The 15661-nt window shown below is 34.6% G+C and overlaps 1 protein-coding gene across 1 annotated transcript in view; it reads left to right on the top strand.

Moving 5' to 3' along the window:
• SPATA17 (spermatogenesis associated 17) overlaps positions 1-15661 on the top strand; it is a gene marked incomplete at both ends in the record, with an annotated part of 92178 nt that overhangs the window by 6371 nt on the left and 70146 nt on the right. Inside the window, 4 exon segments of the mRNA XM_082305945.1 lie at positions 331-420; positions 2524-2605; positions 8530-8580; positions 14138-14241. Coding sequence (XP_082162071.1) covers positions 331-420; positions 2524-2605; positions 8530-8580; positions 14138-14241 — 327 coding nt within the window.

Here is a 15661-nt window from a genome sequence, read left to right as displayed (position 1 = left end):
TTATCATTAAAGCATTATCCATATATTTCACCTACAATGGAAGAAGTCCTGACATGTTGACATACATAGACATTCAGTATTGTATGGGAATAAGAAGTACACTCTCCCAAACCTTACATCACCTACAAGTTGCGATACGCTTTGTTATCTTCATCATATGCAACTAGATTATATTGTTCTTCACTATTATTGAATTATGTAGAATTAAAAAGTGAAAAACCTGGTAAAAAAGATCATTAACTGCAACAGTTAAGATATATTTAGAAGAAATTTTCTGCTTTGGTACTAAATTACCATGCTGACAAGTATTACTGCTTTTTATATTTTCAGATCTGTAGATGAAGACAGAAAAATAGAGTACAAAGCTGCTGTCAAACTCCAGAGCTGGTTTAGAGGATGCAGAGTCCGAACCTATCTGAGGTAGTATATTAAGCCTATTTTAATCTGTATTTCAATCTTGATTTTTTTTCCCAAAATTTCTCATGCTATTACTTGATTTTAATAAAATGGGAGCATTTGGAAAAAAAAAACCAACATTATTCTGCTTTTAAATAGAGTTAAATATATGCCATGCCACTGTAAGAAATAGTAATCTTTTATTTTCAGAACTGCATAAAATTAAAATGGCAGGATGCTAATAAGTAGCATGGAAATAATCTGTCTTCGGAACAGATACACAGTATTGTTTAAGAAATCTTGGCATGACTGGAGAAAAAAAAGATGTCCCTCAGATATGCTGTTTGCAGACTTTTCTTATCTTTGTTGATGTGGATGTTACAGAAAAATTGCCTAATGAGTATATGGTAACTGAAGTCTTATTGTAGAAAATTAAGTTCTACTGCTGGATTTGACCAGGTCAAGATTTTAAAAAATCTTTCTTTACATAATTTTCTTCATTTATAAAACAGAGATCATGTACAATTACTTTGTTCTGTAAAATGCCATATCAACATTGATACAATTTTTTTGGAAACACTATGGTTGGTCCCTTCTCCCAGGAGACCCTCCTCCTTTTTTTATGATCATAAGCCAAGTTGGTCAAACTCATATGGTTGAATTTCTGTATCTTCATAAAAATTAAGGCTCTGAGGGATAGGGATCGTTACATCTTCTAGGTTGACCTCTTGCCTGTAGCAAGTCATTTTCTATCGTCCAGACATACTGTATCAAGCCTAAAGAATTATTAGGTTAAATAACATCACTCACTTAATGGCCAATATTTTCCTTATAAAAAGATAGGCTACAGCCATTGTGTGCGCTTGTTAAAAACTGGTAATCTGTCTTCCATTGCTGGTTCAAGTGTGTTGTCACAAGATGCAGCCATCACATGCAAGTGTTCAGTAGGAAAACATGGTATTTCAGCGCTCCAGGGAATATCAGCTATGCCATCAATGTCAAAAGCCCCTTCAGACAGAGGATTTGTTAGTGCCCCTCTGTTTCCAGGACATGAGTAACAACAGCATGCTGCAGAAGAAAGCGAAAACCCAAGCATCTTTGCCAATCTATTCTGTAGGAAAATGCTCTTCCAAATGCATGTTTGTATTTAGTAATGACCAATATAAGAACAATGTAATTGTGATAAGTGTGTAAGAAGAACTAAATCAGCTAAGTGTAGAAGAGGATTTTCTCTGCAACTGTATACGGAGTGATCCTGCTCAGTGTCCTCTTTCCAAAGATGGATGTGGTGTCTGACTTAGAAGCACAGGCTCAATATAGCCAGTTGTCAGTGTTCTGAATTACCCTCTCATTTAGGTCCTTTGAATTACTTGCTGGAAAAGACTGCCTTCACTGAGTGACGCTAGCTGTACTGCAAGGCTTCTAAATTTGATGTCCATAGTTAGGGGATATGAATGCTCCCCTATATAGCTTTTTCTAGGCAGTCCCAAAGTAATGATTACAGTATTTTATGCAAAATTAATGTGAGACATCAGTTAAGGAATTTTTAGTAGAATAATAATGTATATATAACAAAGACAGAGTAAAGATTTACTAACAATTAAGCTAGGTGTAATTTTATAAAACCGAAAAACTAGTCTAAAAATTCCAGGTATCTGTGGGTTTTGTCAAGTACTTAAAAACTGCAAAGCTGTGAAAATGCTGCATGTGACTGAAAAAATTCTGAACTAGTCAGATATGTTGGTTAAAACCATTCATAAAAATACAATCATCTGTCATGCAAATTACATATGAAAGGCTATTTCATTAAACTTTTGTAATGATAACTGAAATAGTATATAGGTAAGTTCGCAGTAACCCTTTTTTTCCAAGAGCAAAGTATATGTGTATCTATAAATATAGGTATATATTGGTTTATAAGTGTGTATGTGTGTGCATATGTATATATGCATAAGTATATATATATAAAGTATGTTTGCAGTGGCCATCTGTTTGGAATAAGTATGGATAATACACTATACGTTATTTTTAATAATAAAAAAATAAAGTTATATTGTAAAATAAAAAAATAAAGTTATATTGTAATGTCTCAAATAATCATTAGTTTGTTAATATATTTCATTTTAGATATCTGAACAAAATGGTGATTTTTATACAGAAGTGGTGGAGAGGTTATCAAAGCAGAAGATACTTCAGAAGAATGGTGGAGGTAGAAAACTAATTTTAAAAATTTTGTTTGGTTATCTAGAGAATACATCTGAAGTAATTAATTCACTCTCTTGAAACGAAAAAGCTGAAACTTGATCCTTTATACACACAGACACATACTTAACTTTACTATCATGAAAAGCACCATTAATTTCAGTAAGCCTACTCATAATGGTCAAGTTAAGTCAGTGTTTAAGTGTTTGCAGCTCTGGAGTATTAGTCCCCAAACCAGCAATGAGATCTGCTCATGCAGAAGCCTGCCTGCATGATGCTAATTGCAGGATTGGAGCTTTTCAAGATGCTTTTTTTGCTTGCAGAACTTTTAATTCTGAAAATAAAATAAGCCAATGTATCTACACATTGCTGTTCTATGTTTTAGTGGTTTAAATTTCTTACTTAATGAACCTTGAAGTATTTGAGGTTTTGCCTTAAGGCACACAGCAGATCACAGTCAATCTAATTCCCTTGACAGACTTGAAGATAGCAGAAGTGTGTGATAGCACACAAGCTAAAACCTCTGTTAACAGGTTTAGGAGATTAAGAAGAAACTAATTTGCCTTTAACATAAAACAATCAAGTTTTTAATATGTAGTTTACTTCATTAATTTATCAATTTATGTTAATACTTTACAATAGTTTTGAACTTGTTAGTCGTTTTTTCTTGAATAATTTTGTTAAATTGTTGTGTTTCAGTCAAAACAGACAAGTCAAGAAAAAGCAAAAAAAACGAACCATAGTAACTCATATATTACAGGCTAAAGTCCATACCTCCTACTAAACTATATTTTCAAGTAGCAGGACTTGTGTGCCTGAAAGCTGGTCTATTTTTCCCCAAAGTCTATCAGTAATCTAATTAAAGATTTTATCTCTTCCAACTTTCCTGGCTTAACTAATAAATTATGAGTCATCCTTTCAGGCTATGGCTTTCAGTCTACCTTCTAAAACACTGATTTTTAAATACAGGGCAGATAGATGCAAGGAGCCATCTTTTGGCCACTCCATGTTCAAATGATAATTTCTTCATTGACAGTAATCAGTTTCCTATTTCAAACAGAATGACATCTCTTCAGAGACTTATTTTTATATATAAGGTTGTAAAAACAGTGGTGCCCAGAGAAGATACAAAATGAACACATCACCACCATGCCTACTGTCCATTGCACTGTTCTGAGTGGTTCCCTGTAGGTGAGATGGCAAGATAATTCTTCCCAGAGGGCCAGCCTGCAATAGTGTTTGGAATTGGTGCCCAGTGACAGGATGAGAGGCAGTGGGCACAAACTGAAATACAGGAAATTCCACTCAAAGATAAGAAAGAACTTTTTTTACTGTGAGGGTGATCAAATACTAGAATGGGTTGCCCAGAGAGTGCAAGCTGTGCTTGTGGAGTCTCCATCCTTGGAGGCACTCAAAACCGAACTGAATGAGGCTCTGCACAACTTGCTCTTATTGACCCTCCTTTGAGCAATGGTTTGGAGCTCCAGAGGTCCATGCCAACCTCAATTGTTCCATGCATCTATGAAATTGGAGGTCTTTTACCTCCTCTCCTTATTACTTCTTTCTTCTTTTGCCCTCCCTTCTTAAAAAATAGTCTGACAGTTACATTTTCAGATAAAGTCTTTAAAATTAGCCCAAATTTCCTGTAATAACCAAGCTGAGATAGCTGGCATCATAAACCCCCTTCAGCTTTCCATTCTTGAAATATATTTCTGAAAATAAAAATAATAAAAACAAGACTTTAACCAATAAAGCCTGGTTCATATGTTGTTCTTCAAGCAGCATAAATGACAATCCCTTGCCAAGTCTGAAGCCTGTGGAATAATGTAGGACAAAAAATTGTGCAAGCCCACATTTAACACACACATTCTAAATCAGACCATGAATTCAGGATACCAGTACTTATCCAATATTAGCCAGGGCTCTAGGAGAAACAGAATCTCATCAGCAAGCTTACAAATTGTAGAGCAATCAGCATAGAAAACCATCTTTTTCCCTCAAATGCTTCATTTTGCGCTTGCCATCTCTTTGATTGGAGAGGACCAAATAGGACAGCCTGATTGAAAGCCAACCTGAAAGCCATGGAAGTAGCAGATAAAAAGGCACCTCTTTCTCCCTTTAGACCGCTATATTCAGTATTGTATGTTTTGGGGTGGACTTAAATATAAAGTTCACGTTCATTTCCTATATTCATTGTTATACTATCTTTACTTGATCAATGGCTGAATTTGGAATATTTTAAAAATCTTCTCAGCAGCTTACCGCAACTTTTAATTTAAAGGATCAGTTAATGTTTGCATTGAACTCTTATTAATAACTGTTGTAATTACTCCTGATTATGAAACACAATGATACATTTGACATGATAGTTCTTTAAATACAAAAAAAATTGGTCACTTTAAAATTTGTCCGCTGACAATGATTGGATTGGTATCTGCTGCCAGCAAACAAGGCAAAGCATATGCACAAAATACCCATGATTACTTGACAATAAATCATTTTAATGATTATATTCAAAATTGTGAAATGTGAGTGGTACTGATGCGGAAAATAACAAAGGCTGAGGCTCATCAGATTGGCTGTCCATATGTGCATCACTACTAGTATTTCATTTGTTACTCTTCTAGTGCCTCTTCCTTTGATACATTAAGTTAAAAAAAAAATATTGATGGTATTTACATGACTAAAGTTACATGCTGTTCTATATTCCAAATATAGATGCTTTGGTATAAAGCTGGTTTCCTAATATTAATCTCAAGCTAAAATTAAGAACTGTGCTCCTATGGTTTTCTTAATAACTTAGTTATGCTGGTTGTACTGGACTCTGAAAGTCTTGCATGACTTGCAGGAAAGCATGAATTTTAAAACCAGACAAACAGCAGAACATGAATCAAACTGTACATGAATGTTTCTTTTTACAATAGTCAGCATGCATGCCAGCCATATTTTCAGCTCACTTTGGAAAGAGATGCAATTGAAAAAAGTGAATTATTTCATGTGATGTAGTTTGACACCACCCTAAATAGTTTCGCTTCAACTCAGTAACCAGTTTTATGTAATCCCGTTCTAATAGGAATTAGGCAAATGCCTATTTGCTCTATAACAAAAAAAAAAAAAAAGCTTGTTCCCAACTTAGACCATGTATTGGTTCCTTCTCTCAATCTGCTGTCAATCAAATTTCTGGTTCTCCTTTGAATTTTTCACTTTGTATTAACTGTTTAAAGAAAAAGAAAACACCAATCAGGATCAGATCACGTTTGTAGGTGATTCCCAAACATGTTTTTAAACAGAAAAGGAGAAAGTAGTACAAGAGTTTATACAAAAAAGGCTTCAAATATGTTTTGGAATCATAGACTTAAAGTAAACTAGTAGGGAGACCGGTATATTAACATCAGAGACAGATACAAAAAAATTCATGGTTCAGAAGTGGAGGCGGTTCATGTCGGTGAGATGGCAAGAAAATTCTTCCCAAAGAGTCAACCTTACAGTGTCACCTTGGAATTGGCACCCAGTGAAAGGATGAGCAGCAATGCAATGGGCACAAGCTGAAATGCAGGAAATTCTACTTAAGCATAAGAAAGGAGTCTTCTGGACAAGAAGGCCCCAGTTCAGGAAAGAATCTTTTGTTTACCAGGAAAGCACATAAATATACACTTGGGTTGAAGCACTGAATTATGGCTATGCTTTTGTGAATAGGGATGAACACATTCTCCATCACTTGTAATAACAGAACTAGTACATAGTATTCTAATCAGGATTAGAAAACAGAGGGCAAATCCATTTGCAAAAGAACCTAGATGGTGACACAGGCTTCGGCTTTTGGTGCAAGGATAAGGTTGTAAGACAATTATATGAGCAATTCTGCATTTGGCTGACTTGTGATTTAGAACAACATTGAATAAAAGCAGGAATGTGTAATTTCCTTTTATTTGTGTATGACTTTGTTAAGTGGTGGTAGGTAAGGCCTGGATTTGTCACACCTAAGTGAGGTATGCGAGTTAGGACCCTAGTTGCCATTGACTGTCTCTGTAAATAATAGACAGAGATGCGATTGCAGAGCTCTTCCATACTTTGCCAAGCTCAGAGGGAAAGTGGTCCCACTGTTGTTCCGTACTGATGATATAAAGAGCATAATGATGTTAGGTCTCCAATTTAGGTTCTTCAGTGAAATAGGATGGATTCAGACCCAAGCGCTCACAGCCTTCAAATATGAGAAGAATAAACAGAAAGGTGTGAGATTTTTTAATTTAATCATTGACCTGACCTGATGATCATTTTTAAGCTTAGGAATTTCCTTAAAAAATGTACTTTATCTATTTGGTGGTGCAGTAGCTCTTACACTCCCTTCCAAAGAAAGAAAAGATAAGCTGCAAAACAAAATTGTATCAATTTAATCAAACAGTTTAGGAATATACTTAGACCTGGCAACCATTATTTCATTCCAATATTAGCTATCTACAGTTAATATAATTCAGAAAACATTTATGGAGACAAAAGGGGAGATAGAGTTCACTGTTTATCCTAATTCATACCTTTGGGACAGAGATTCCCTCAAATATGTATATGTTTACGTGTGTGTGTGTATACATCTACACATATACGTGAAACTTTTTTGAAATTTAGCAGTCCTGCATTTTTCTTTCATATAAGAAATATCTTTTATACTGTTTCCATTATTAGTAGATTGGTATGATATTAAAGTGAGCATTTAAAATGCACCTTAATTAAACGGCAGGAATTATGCCTTGCTTAATGTAATGAAGAAAGAGAATTTAAAATGAAGTAGCATCATTGTGTTCATTTGTAAATAACATATTGCAGCCAACTGTTTCTTAATTGCCCAGACTGTTGATAAATAATCCAGTCCTGCTGCTCTCCACAGACAATTTGCTTTGGATCAGACTAGGCAATTCAAATAACACTAATTACAGTGAAACCCTTTTATAGAGAATTCCTGTTTGCCATGGGGGAGAAAATCACTATATCAGGGGAAAGCACTTTTGCCTTTGATTTGTGTCTAAAACATGAGAAACACATAAAAGCTGCATGTTGTGCTAAATAAAGGACATACTCTTGCATTCAAAGTACTTATATTTTACTTTTTATGATACAATTGTGAATTATGTTCATTTTGCATTTGTAATTAGAGGGCGGAACAGATGTGAAAGCTTAGTTTAAAGTGATGTATCCATTAAAATAACCTATGCTGCCAAGTGATTGCTTAGTATAATAGGGGATTCGTTCACTGTGAGAGGAATTCTACTTTATTGGAAGGAAACCAGGACTTCAGGAAATGTTTTCTATATCAGGGGATTCACTGTAACATGGTATCATTGTAGTTATGATTTTATGATGTTAAAATGAATATTAAATGAAACAAAATTCCCAAGGATTACTCGGGAGGCAGCTAAGTACATAACATTTAGTACAGATGGTTGGAAGGCACAATTTTGCTCCATCACTGCATCCGTATCCTTGAACGATTTCGACTGAAGACAGCATTTCTTTGAATTTTTCATTAAACCAGACGTCTTGAAATATGAATTCCTTTTATGTTTCTGTGAGTTTTGGCTAAAAGAACCCCAGTGAATAAATCATACAATACTACGTGTCACCAGCACTTGTGAATATTTCTGCTTTGTTATTCTACTCTCAGTAGAGCACCATTGATTATCAAACTCAGCGGAGAGCATTTTATGATCATATATCTCCATTAGCTCCTAGTTTGACTACCATAGATTTTTCTGGTTAAGCCTGCATTATGTATTAGGAAGCCTATCTCTTCAATACAAAGTTTGATTTTATTCTCTCTAAGCCTAGAACTCTTATTATGTATTATGTATAAAGATTCTTATCTTTTATATGTAAAAATAGGAGCACTGTCTTTGTGTAACTGAAATATATGCCATCTTTTTTTTCCTTGATTCACAGACAGCATATTTTATTATGAAGATGAATTTCTACAATGAAATGGCTGTCAGGGTAAATATTTCTTCACTTGTTAAACAAATGAAAAGTCAATTGTGCTCCGAATTTGCTTTTGATAAAATGAGCAAACCAGAATAATATACACTTGATTGATATGCTGATGGCAACAGCGGGAAATAGTACATAGTTAAAAATTAAAGTTACACTCAGTAGTCGGGGTTGTATTTGAAAACTATAGCTGAATTTAAGGCATCTGCCTGTGTCTTGCCCCATTTAAATGTTCATTGTACCTTACCATATACGATACTGACAAAAACCCCAAACATTCTATCTGCCAGTATTCTTACAAATGTAGACATATACTTACAGTTCTGAAAAACTATAGGACTTTTATGTTCGATGATGTGGCTGTGCTTTTTTTTTTTGTTAGTACATGACATTTGATGTATTGGATCTCAAAAGAGTTACTGAGAGAGCACAGGACAATTTCGTTGCCTAAATGTAGAGGTGGAACTGCACTCATCTCATTGATGATACTATCAGTGAGTGTTGCTAGATGAAGAGTATAAACAGTCCTTGAACTTTAATAAATATACAGCAGATGAAGTTTGTTATGGGGAAAACTGCAAAATATATTTAACTAGAAATTGGCATTTCTCCTGAACTTTGGAACTGCACTTAAACAAATATGTAAAACAAACACAGGAAGGACATGAGATAATTCTTGGGATTAAATCTTTTTATCTTACTTAATTATTTTATTTTGCAGAATAAAACTGCTTTACTTTAGAGGCCTATATCTTTTTAGGCAAGGCGTCTTACCTTTTGAATTCTACCAAATGTAGGAATGTGGTGGGGATGGAGATTAACCCAAGGAAACTCCTGTAAAGTAGGAAGATTCCCAAAATGGCTTTTAATTTTATGGCCTTTCTGGCTCCAAAATAACTCAGACTCAAGAGATGTGTTCCCATCAGGTTTTTGACTTGGTGGTGGTTCTTGGAAAGGCAGAAAATAGAATCTTACATTTGATGCATGTTACGGAGCTGAAGGTATTTAACAGCAATCTAATTGCTCAGAAATGCACTTTTTTTTTTTTTTTAAATTTTTTTCCTTAGTTAGCTAGTTTGAAAGTATTCCACAGTGGATAAATGCTGTATACTCATGCAGCTGAAATCAGTGAGAAAACACAAGATGCAAGCCAGTTCTTAAAAGTTGGCTGTCTACTTTTAGAAGGCATTTGAAGACCAAATTTCAGGGGTAATTATGTATTCTAGTCAAACGGAGTTTTGCATTTGGTCTTTCATTTTTAAAAGAAATTGAATGTGTTCCCATTCATTTCTAATGGAAATATAATGTTGAATCATTAGGTGATATAAATCTTCACAGTGCTATTTTTTCAGTCATGTCCTTTTCTTTAATGGAAATTTGAATCAGTAGAAAACAATGGAACACATCTTTATTTATTTGCAAATGTCAGAATCCGATTCTCCTTTGTCTAAATCTCATGCAGCCATATCTACAGAGCAGATTTCAAATGCTACCATTCTGAAACACCAATTTTGTTTTTTTTTTTCTGTCATCTGTTTTTTGAAGAACTAGCCAAGGCCCAGGACAATAGAGAACAAGGCCTGTTGGGTTTCTGCACAGAAGGTGTGTGGCCAGACTTTAGGCTTCCTAAGTGAACAGTGCCTCGTATTCATACATTGTGAGCTTGGTTCATGATTTATATACTTCAGTGTTGTGAAAATGTAACAATAACTGTGTCTGTTTTTCTATTTAACCACTTTGTTTTGCCTCATAGTATTATTAAAATATTTATTTCAGTTTATAGTCACTGATTAGAAAGGCACTTTCAGTTTTGGCAATTGAAGTATCATTGAAGGCATACACATGCTCATAGTTTTGAAGTCAGTCTACATCTCTGGCTCCATGGACTGCCTCTAGTTGTAACCAGAACTATCAATTTCACCTTTTTAAATTAAATCAGAGAACTTGTTTTAATCAATTTCAGTTTTGACTACTAGGTCAGAATATGATTCTCTCTCTTAAAAGATTTAAGGTTGCTATAAATTTTCAGCAACAAAAGTAATCCTATGGAAAAAAAAATATTTCCATGAGCAGATGGCTTTTGATATATCAAGGTTTTGCCATTTGTTTTAGTGCTTAAAATAAACATTATTTATAAGACCACTTACATTTTGATGTTACTTAATGAGGAATATGCATCATTGATTTGACTAGCTTAAGAGGTCATTTAGAACTTGCCCGTTAACAAGCTGTAATCTGCTGAGCACACAATGACTTTGTTTAAAATTATCTGTTCAGTGCTGATCAATGACAATAATTGTTTTGTACCAATCACTGTTGAAACTTGCTAATTACTTTGAAGGGCATACATACTTATCTCTTTTTTTTTCAAGAATTTTTTAAACATTCACCTTGGAATTAAAAAGAAATATAGTCGTAACACATTGTACTTCCTTATAGAAGCAAATATTGAGAATTTTCACATTGAAAATATGAACATCATCAGAAGCTTTGTGTAAATTGTTCTTTTCCAAAAAGATTAGTTGTCAGTTTTGTGATCTCTGACATACAGTATTAGGGAAACAGAAATGTAGCATAAAATAATTTGAGACATAATAGAGTTTTTCTTACTTATGTTTCATTCAGTTGAAATCAGTGAGGTCATTCTGAACAGAAAGTGGTGTAAATAAAGGTAGAATGCAGCATTTAATTGGTACACTGAGCCCACTGGAGATAATTATAGCTTTATACAATTCGAGTCTTTTGTCTTTCAGTTTGAGTTTTGATCCTTTAACCCACAAATATCCAGTTCTGCATTTATAGCTGTGAGGTGAAGACTGTCAGAAGGAGTTTCAAAGGGACCATAATCCTGCATTAATGAGCACACAGCTATATGGGAGCCAAGTTTTCTCTTGTTGAGAAATTTTGAAGCCAAACAGAAAAACAAAGCTAAGATCCTCATTCACATGCAAAGGATTTTGTTTCATCCCAGATCTCTGAAGGCATACTCATTCTTTGCTCTTTCTCTATCCCTTTTTAACCCGATAAGCTTGTGTATGAGAAGGTGGAGTTGCAAAGAGTATGAAATTTACTATCATCTAGTGCAAAGAAGCATATCTAGTGCTTAACCTTTCTTGTTCCCATGTTCAGCTGCTCACATAACTATTATTTATTCGTATTATAATAGTCTCTCGAGGTCCAAACCCTTTTTATTCAAAAAACCCCAAACAAACACCACCACATAGGTAAAAGAAAATACCAACTTTTAAAATTAGTTCTGAGTCTTACTTGGGAAGAGAGGAAAATACGTGGTGATGCACAAAGGGGAAATAGAAGAGTGTACTAACAATAAAAATGAATATCCTCTTATTCCTAATATCTTTAGTGCATCATTTTATTTTCTTGGTGACACATCACTCAAAGACTTACTGAAAACTTTCCTGTGATACTTATTCTCTTGCTAAATATAATTACAACTGTACCACAAGGTGCCATCGGTTGAGACTGAATGCTAGTTTTAACTTTAAAGAATAGTGTTCTGGCTTTTGTGATTGCAAAGTGATACCAAAGGCAAAGTATGAAAATATGCAACGCTGCCTTAGTCTGCTTATAGATGACTCCAGAGTGTGTTACTGTTTTCAGCTCAGGAAATGGCAGGAGATGGGAAATTGCAATAAATTTTGTCAGTTATCACAGTGGTCCAGAATTGGACTGCAATGGAACTGGAAGGAGAAGAGAGAAATTTTCCTGTTATTGAAAGCACTCTCAAGACTTGATGATACAGACTCTGAAGTCACTGAGTGCAAAGGTTGATTGATAGTGTGGGCAACAGGCAGACTTTTTTTCCTTGCCTTCTTCCTGAATCAAACACAACAGAACATGACACTCTTTTTTCCTTTTTTTACATGCTGCGTTGGAGTAAGAGAGAGGGTGAGAAAAAAAAAAAAACCAACACAAACACAGGGATTGCACTCCACTACCAAGTCATACCCTGGTTCTGTAAAGAGAAGGGTTGGTGTAAAGGAAAAAAAGAAAAACACTCCCTGTAGATACACTGAAGAGTTTAAGGAAGTTCTTGAAAAGTCTAGTAGCCAGAGGCCCACTGGAAAAGGAGAGCTCTTGGCAAATCACAGCATTCTTCTCTTCAATGCACTTAGTGAAGGTGAGTAGCTTCTCACCTTGGAGTCACTTCTGCATCTAAGACCTAGATTTTTTTTGCTTTTTTAATGTAGATTCTGCCTTTCAGCTGTTATGTCTCTTAAGATTTCAAAGCTATAAAGGTCAAAGAGATGGAAGTTGGAGCAGGAGTGAAGGTAATGAAGACTAGAAAATAGAAACTGGGAGATTAATTTAGAAATGTATTGAGAAAAAAAGGAGACAAAATGGAAGGAAGGAAGTAAAGAACACTTTGCAGGAATATAAATAAGTTCAAGGATGGAAGAATGTAAAGAGAGAGGAACTAGACACTGAGAACAGAGGAAAAGATCATTAAACTATTTTTCAGATGTGTTGATCTAGAATACACTGACCTCTTATGGGAAGGAAAATTAAGAGTGAGAGCAGCCCTCGGCATGACTGAATAGAGCAAGTTACGTCTTCTGCCTGTACATGTCATGGCATAGGGATAAATACAACAAATCAAATGGCAGTACTGGTAATTTTTTACCTAATATTTACTTTCCCTTCCCACAAAACAGATAGCCAGTAAACCTGTAATCATTTCAGAAACATCATGATTAGAGTTTTTAAGTATCAGAGAAGGTTTAAACTGTTTTGTTGAAATAAATTCTTGGGGAAAGTCAGGCTAGACTAAGCTTTTTTTTTTATCCCCTTTTTTTTTTTTAAATGATGCTTTTTAAAATGGACCAAAATATGAATCCTTTCTGGTGGAGGATACTACCTAATTTCAATTCTTAATACAACTTTAGGACTAGCTACAGATACATAGGTTTCCTTTTCCAGTTTAAGCTTTGCCTGTTATGCAGGAGGAATAGTATTTAGTGAGAAGAGTATAATTAATGTGCAAAAAATAGACATGCATCATCTTACATTGGAGATGAAAGAACTGCAGTTTGTAAATGATGTTTCCAGAAAGCCTGATTCATTGAGTTACTGGGAAGGCTTCTATTCAGTTTATATCATATTCAGAGCACAAAGGTGAGAGTGTAGCAGAAGATATAGGTGAGAGTGTAGCAGAAGATATTGGTGAGGTGGTGACTCAGTAGGGAATGCATGTTGTACCTGAGAAAAGACACTACTTCTGTTGTCTGTTTTTTACCATTCTTACGGAGAGCGATGCCACTGGCAGTAGCAGTCACTTCTTTTCATTGCCACACCCAATATAAACAGTGGTTTAAAACTTTTAAAAAAAATTTTTTTAACATTGGCATTTAATGGTAAATTCATATCACCATTGAACTACAATATGCAACATCCTACCGTCATTTTCTTCACTGAAACGTATTGATGCTTCTACTTGATAGCACTTTTAAGGAAACAATATTATTTGGGAAATACAACAGTATTTGATATGCATACAAACTTTTGATTTGAAATATAATAAGCAAATATTTATTTCCTCTAGATTCAGAAAAGATGGCGAGGCTATTATGTTCGGAAATATATCCATAATTATTATGCACTGAAGAAATACCTGGAAGCCATTTCTGTGAATAATGAGATTGTCAGGTAAAGATAAAAATTCCATGTGGTAAAGCATTCATTTCCTCTTCTTTCATTTGTAAAAAGTTTATGGCACTAATTAAACTATTTATTTGAGTGTAGGATCCCTTCCATTATCAAATATATATATATATATGTATCAGTCAACATTCTCTTTATCCTAAGCCTATGCATGTTGTGCCACATTCTGTTCTCATTTACACTGTTATGAATCCAGAATAATTTATTGGAATTAATTAGAGGTACTTTGGGTTTATATCAGCTTAATAAAACTGAATTTGGCTCTTCACCTATGCTCAGAACTCATAGTTGCCCTAAATATGGTTTGTTGAACTAGATGATTATTTTTTTCCTAGTATACACAAGCTAAAAAAATTTTCTTTTCACAATTTGTTTTGAAAATTGATTATTGACAATGAATGAAAGTGCAGATTTGGATCTAAGTTACATGCATGAACCGTACTATGAATATTGATTGTGAAAGATACTGTTGTGGACATAGTGAAGCAGTCTCTTTTCATAGTTACAGAAGAGATTCGTTCACCTATTAGATTTCTGACTAGAACTGTTGTTGCTATGTGTTCCTACCCTATTTCTCCTATCCTTCCCCTGTCTTTCCCTGTACTTAAGTTGAAAGCTCTCTAAAATAGAGGCAATTATTTCCCTCTAGCACATTTGATGTCCTGATCCATGACTATTTTGTCAGATAACAGCAGAAACAAAGAGGCAAAATACTGGGTGACCATGATCATTACTTTCTCATTGTAAGTGAAGGGATATTGGACAAAATGCATCCAGTTTTTTTCTGTTCAGAAAGACTGAGACAAATCTTTGCTTTCTGAAGTGCAGAAATACAAGGGAGTCTAGTGAAAAAGTATTTCTGGAAGTCTCATCTAGATCACATGGCAAAGACAATTCAGCCAGAAGACTGTTACAGAAAACAGCATATGCAAGTTATATAAGAAAAAAAGAATTATCCAACTTTTTTGGATGCTGCTTATTAATTTATATTCTTTTTCCACAATTATGGCTGATGCTACAGCTGCTTTGTCATAGCATTATACCTTGTGCATTACAGTGTTACATGTAATGAAGCATGCTGATAACCACCTATCTCTAATGTCTCATTACTATTCATTTAAATGTATTCTATGCAGAAAGTTAGATCATAACTCAGCAAAACCAGTCTTAAAAAATCTATCATCTCTTCAACTGCACCTTCTGGTTCTGAAATCCTTGAAATATCTTCTCTTCTTGAAAAGGTAGAATCCAGGAAGACTAGACCAAATCTTGGAAAGTAAATGAAGCCATAACTTTTGGTCTAAAATGAATATAACTGGATGAACTGCAGAGACACAACCTGCTTCTCTGTTCATAATAGTTCTACGGCTCCTCTCTATTCCCTCCCTAAACCTGGAAGAAGGCT

This window comes from Platalea leucorodia (assembly GCF_965183815.1).
Source record: "Platalea leucorodia genome assembly, chromosome: 3".
Lineage (NCBI taxonomy): Eukaryota > Metazoa > Chordata > Aves > Pelecaniformes > Threskiornithidae > Platalea > Platalea leucorodia.
Note: the sequence above shows the minus strand (reverse complement) of the source record. Positions and strands in the feature narration are given on the sequence as shown.